General features: G+C 48.0%; 1 protein-coding gene across 1 annotated transcript; it reads left to right on the forward strand.

The window, feature by feature from the left end:
* Window positions 1-658: 658 nt before the first annotated feature.
* On the forward strand, window positions 659-5,355 carry SF3B4 (splicing factor 3b subunit 4). Its single transcript, XM_001488599.7, has 6 exons — window positions 659-1,230; window positions 1,671-1,799; window positions 2,064-2,606; window positions 2,915-3,121; window positions 4,583-4,756; window positions 4,959-5,355. The coding sequence occupies exons 1-6, from the start codon at window positions 1,197-1,199 to the stop codon at window positions 5,144-5,146; spliced, it is 1,275 nt and encodes a 424-aa protein (XP_001488649.3). The 5' UTR covers window positions 659-1,196; the 3' UTR covers window positions 5,147-5,355.
* The last annotated feature ends 367 nt before the right edge of the window (window positions 5,356-5,722 follow it).

Raw genomic sequence — 5,722 nt, forward strand, 5'->3', positions numbered from 1 at the left:
TATGATCGCCTCTTTTTTTCAGGGAAATTGCATGCCTTTTGGATATCCAACTGTTAAATTGTGAGATCAGAGATGCTGTTCAGCAGTCCCAAGATGGCCTACAGACTTCATTCATCACCTCCTCTTGCAGCTTCTTTAATTCCAGTTTCTATTTCTTCCTTTATAGTTTTCTATGGGCATGGGGTGGATATGGGAGACACCCTGTCTCTTCCAATTGTGTATTTTTGTAGTGACATTTCTATTAAGGAGTTCATTAAAGCACAGTATTTATACACATCGCTGGCATTGTTTCTTGTGTCTGAATAAAGCATCCCAGATAAGTAAGTGGTGGGTGGAGGGTGGGTGTCACCCAAGAAGAAGGCACCCACCATATTGTTGCTAAGGAAGTAAAGGTATGTGTCAGCTGAGGCTCTGCAGAATTCACGTGCAATTCAGGAAAAGGATTCTCTTTTCTCTGCCTCCCATTTAGGGGCAAGATGGGACAAAAGCACACCAAGGTGTTGTTGCTGGGGCCGGGGGTGTGTTCTGTAAGTTGAGACTGGGGACTCCGGGCTTCAGTGTCAACTGCCCCTCAGCTTTGGGCGCGCTCCATCTCGGAGCCCCAGGTTCCCCTCACCCCCATATGCAATAACAACTCGGGGAAGTCAGACGTCGCTCCAGCTTAGACATTCCGTAACGCCCTCCTCTGAGGGAAAATGGAATACCTGAAGCCCAGGCCCAGGCGGTGAGGCCGAATCGGCCCAAACGCGGCTCGAAGGCAGCCGCGTCCTTGCGGTGGGGGAGGGGATTCCCCAGCAGACCCTTCTCTGGGGAACAAAAGGTTCACTTGGCTACAAAATATATGAAAAGTAAAGTTTTGTTCTTGTAGGTTTCGAATTTACAATTTTGGGAGCAGCGTAGCCCTTTGACGTCTAGCACTGCTTTTAGACGGTCTGAGCGATTCCGTTCCGCTTTCTCGGCCCTGACCGCTCGCAGCGGCACCTCGGGGCAGCGCCAGGAACCGGGACACTCCGTCACGAGAGACGCCCCAAGTCTCGGCGGCTCCCAAGATGGCCGCGGCCGTTTCAGGTTCCCTTCCACCCAACCCGCCGCGGCCCCGCCCACCGCCTCCCGTACGCCTTCGCCCCGGAAGTGGAAGTAGTGACTGAGGTCAGAGGGCGGAGTCGCTGCCTGGAGACGGCGGGTTCTCTTTCGCCATGGCTGCCGGGCCGATCTCCGAGCGGAACCAGGGTAACTGGAGGGGACGAGCTCGGAATGGACCTAGGGGGGCTGGGAGGTCCCCACTATGGCCAGCAGCATTTCCACCGTGGCGGGAGACGGGACCACCGCAGAGGGCGCGAGAGCGGCCCCGGTGCCCGCTGGGGGCGGAGTGGCTGAGTGCAGGCTGAGGCCTGTAGGTGTGATGCTTTTTATGTCCAATCCTCTGCCGCCTTCCCGCTCCAAAAAGAAATTCAAAAGGAATTTGCGGCAGAACTCTTAGACTTCAGAAGGTTCTCCAGTTCCTGGAAAGAGGGAGATGTAAGGGCTTAATCTAACGTCTTTGTCCTTTTTGCTCCTATGCCCCATCTCCGCTCCCAATTCCTCCACCTGGGTTCCATTTTCATATTCCTGTCACTCTCTTTCCTGTCATACTCTCATCTCTGCCCTAACCTCCTGTTCCCGCCCTCTAGATGCCACGGTGTACGTGGGGGGCCTGGACGAGAAAGTTAGCGAACCACTGCTGTGGGAGCTATTTCTCCAGGCAGGGCCAGTAGTCAACACCCACATGCCAAAGGATAGAGTCACTGGTCAGCACCAAGGTGAGTACATGGCAAGAGGTGCGTTTATGTATTGAGGGGACAGACTGCTTCTGGAGGGCCCCAGCAGTATTCACAACTGTTTTGCAATGAGCAACCTAAAGATTTCTTTCTCTTAAGCCTGGCTCACAGTTTGTTTCTGGAACCATTCTCAATGGAAATGAGGTTATTATTTCTTATTGTGTGTGCTTTTGGAGGTGAATGAGGTAGACCCCATTTTGAATCAATTCATGTAAGTTGTTAACCTCCTCTCTTCTGCTTTCCCAGGCTATGGCTTTGTGGAATTCTTGAGTGAGGAAGATGCTGACTATGCCATTAAGATCATGAACATGATCAAACTCTATGGGAAACCAATACGAGTGAACAAGGCGTCAGCTCACAACAAAAACCTGGATGTGGGTGCCAACATTTTCATTGGGAACTTGGACCCAGAGATTGATGAGAAGCTACTTTATGATACTTTCAGTGCCTTTGGTGTCATTTTACAAACCCCCAAGATTATGCGGGACCCTGACACAGGCAACTCCAAAGGTTATGCCTTTATTAATTTTGCTTCGTTTGATGCTTCGGATGCAGCAATTGAGGCCATGAATGGGCAGTACCTCTGTAACCGCCCTATCACTGTGTCCTATGCCTTTAAGAAGGACTCCAAGGGTGAACGCCATGGCTCAGCAGCCGAACGACTTCTGGCAGCCCAGAACCCACTCTCCCAGGCTGACCGCCCCCATCAGCTGTTTGCAGATGCACCCCCTCCACCCTCTGCCCCCAATCCTGTGGTATCATCACTGGGGTCTGGGCTTCCTCCACCAGGTAAAGCTTTTGATTGAAAATATGTTTGTCTTGGGTTTGGGAGGGGAGGGGCAGGAAAAAGAACTTGATAAAGTGGGACATTGAGTCAGTGGATCATGAGAAGGGGGTTGAGGGTGATGGTTGTGGTGGGGAAGAAAGTTGTTGAATTTCTCCAGGAGGTTGAAGTTGTATGAGTTGCCTAACGTTGCTTCTGGCTTTAGAGAGCTTCGAGGAGGGGAAAGGAGCTCATCCTGCCTGGAGATTGGAACAGGCTCTCTAAAGACAGTCTCTCCTCACTATCATTAACTCTTCTTCCATTCTCTCTATAGGCATGCCTCCACCTGGCTCTTTCCCACCTCCAGTGCCACCTCCTGGAGCCCTTCCACCTGGGATACCCCCAGCCATGCCCCCACCACCTATGCCTCCTGGGGCTGGAGGACATGGCCCCCCATCAGCAGGAACCCCAGGAGCTGGACATCCTGGACATGGACACTCACATCCTCACCCGTTTCCACCTGGTGGGATGCCCCATCCAGGTGGGTGTTCTTTGCTGGGAAAGGGAGGGATGAGCTTGGTTGCTGCTTTTTGTCCTTCAACAATAATAGATAGTCCCAGAACCTTCCTTTCCTTTGGACATTCATTTACAAAAACAGACACAAAATTCTTTACTCTGTTTACTTTAACAACTACCACCTTGTCTCTGTTTCTTATTTAAGTTTTTCCAAGGAGTAATCTATGCTTGCTGTGTTTTTGTTTCCTTAACTTTTACTTCCATTCTCTCTGACCTCCTTTCACTGCAGTGACCTACGGGCCCGATCTAGGGGACACTTCTGCTCCTTATCTGGTTTGACTTTTGCTGTACTTGAAACCAGCCATGTCCTCCTGTTTGGAAATCTTGTCTCCTTTGGTTTTTCTGGATTCTCCATCTATCTCTGACTCCTCATTCACAGCCACCTCAATAAACTTCTTTTTCTTTGCTTGTCCCTAGGTTTTTGTGCTTGGTTCTCTGTTCTGCATAGTTCCATTACTTGTACACTGATATTTCCTGGATCTGTATCTCTGGTCTATCGTTATTAATATTTCAGATCCTTAATCCTGCTACTTAAGAGACAGCTCCATTTTTCTACCCCTCCCCTTCAAATCTATTCTTCCTGTAGTATACTTGGTTTTCAGGCACCTAATTCAGAAATCTGGGAGCTATGTTTGACTATTCCCTATTACCCCATTTTTAATACCAAGTCTTATTAATATCTTTGGCATCAGCCCCTACAGCCAGTGCCCTAGTTCAGGCCTGCATATTCTCACAATTTCATACCTAATTTATCCTAGTAATTTCCTAACTGACATTTTGACTCCAGTGTTCTCTACCTTTGATCCACTTTCACAGGGTAATTTTTCTAAAACACAGATGTTCACACACAACCTTGCTCAAAATTCTTCTGTTGCTCCCTTTTACCTACAGAGTGAAACCCAGACTTGTTACCATAGTATTCTGTGATCTAGCCCCTGCCCATTACTCCTATGACTGCATGCTGCCCCTTCTTACTGAGTTACTTGTTTTCCTGGAATATACTGTGCCATTTGACACACCTCTGATTTGCATATGCTAATCTTTTCTGCCTGGGATGTTCTATTCCCACTCTCTTGTCCACGTGAACAATTTTTATTCATCCTTTAGAATTAGATCCTTCTCGAGACAGTATTTCTTCTACCTTCTCAAATCCTGTCACTAGAATAATCACTCCTTTGTTAGAATGCCTGAGTCATGAAAAGAGCAAGTGAAGTGGGTGAGGAGTTGATTGAGTAGTTGGTTGGTTTGTACCATTGGAATGGGGTCAAGGACAGGGACACTTTTTACCAGCTTTATTTTACGTACTCTTCTCTTCCTCATGTCACTTCTTTCTCCATTTTGTTCTCCTCCTTTCTCTATTTTCTTGACTTTCTTCTCTTATCTTACTTTTATCTCCTTTCTCTTTGTGTCTGTTTTGTTCTTACAGGGATGTCTCAGATGCAGCTGGCTCACCATGGCCCTCATGGCTTAGGACACCCGCACGCTGGGCCCCCAGGCTCTGGGGGGCAGCCACCACCCCGACCACCCCCTGGAATGCCTCATCCTGGACCTCCTCCAATGGGCATGCCCCCCCGAGGGCCTCCGTTTGGCTCTCCCATGGGTGAGTAGGCTCTAGCCACCTCCTTCGTTGTCACCTATCATATTCTTGCAGCTTCCTTTGTCACACCCCACGTCTCCTGATGTTTTTTCTTTTTCTTTTTACTTTTACAGACAGTCTCCCTGTCTGTCCTCTCCCTACATTTTCCCAATGTCAACTGTCTCCTATTTCTTGTTTTTATTAACTTTCCTTTCTCTTCCTGCAGGTCACCCAGGTCCTATGCCTCCACATGGTATGCGTGGACCTCCTCCACTGATGCCCCCTCATGGATACACTGGCCCTCCACGACCCCCACCCTATGGCTACCAGCGAGGACCCCTCCCTCCACCCAGACCCACTCCCCGGCCTCCAGTTCCCCCTCGTGGCCCGCTTCGAGGCCCTCTCCCTCAGTAATTTCTCATTCTTTTTCCTCCTCTTATATCTTCCCAGTATCTTTTCAGTTTGGACCAATCTGCTGTAGCTCTCTGGGGCTAAAGCACTACTCCTTCTCAAGCCTTTTTTTTTTAAGTGTAATTTTTTTCACAGGGGGTTTTATTGTTTTCTATATTGGTCCTAAGTGTTTTGCAAATGCACAGAGAAAATAAAACTAAACTCCTTGTTTATTCTTTGTAATGTTTTCTTTGGCAAAGTAACTTCTCTTTTTCTCTAAGAAGAGATGTCAGTATATTGGGAGAAGAACGGTAAGGTAGGAGTGAGGGTGTTTATCTGACATTTTAAAGGCTTATTCTGTAATGTGCTGTTGCAATTGCCGGACCACTGTGTACTGCAAGACTTGTTTCTTACGTCAGGCTTATACATTTAGTTTATAAGATGGAGACCCAATATTTACGGTACAAGGTTATTGTGAATAAGTGAGAACAGAAGTTCCTGGAGATATGGTGGCAAAAATACAGAGTAACATATACAAAGCTATTTATTTTAGCACTATTTGTATTAACAGTAGATTGGAACAACTCACATATCCATTGT

This window comes from Equus caballus, chromosome 5, assembly GCF_041296265.1.
Source record: "Equus caballus isolate H_3958 breed thoroughbred chromosome 5, TB-T2T, whole genome shotgun sequence".
Taxonomy (NCBI): domain Eukaryota; kingdom Metazoa; phylum Chordata; class Mammalia; order Perissodactyla; family Equidae; genus Equus; species Equus caballus.

Excerpts from the sequence above, each read along its gene's own strand:
- SF3B4 (XM_001488599.7), top strand. The coding sequence starts at position 1,197 with ATGGCTGCCGGGCCGATCTCCGAGCGGAACCAGG. Across the intron at positions 1,800-2,063 it reads AGTCACTGGTCAGCACCAAG|GCTATGGCTTTGTGGAATTC; the intron begins GTGAGTACATGG and ends CTGCTTTCCCAG. Across the intron at positions 2,607-2,914 it reads GTCTGGGCTTCCTCCACCAG|GCATGCCTCCACCTGGCTCT; the intron begins GTAAAGCTTTTG and ends TTCTCTCTATAG.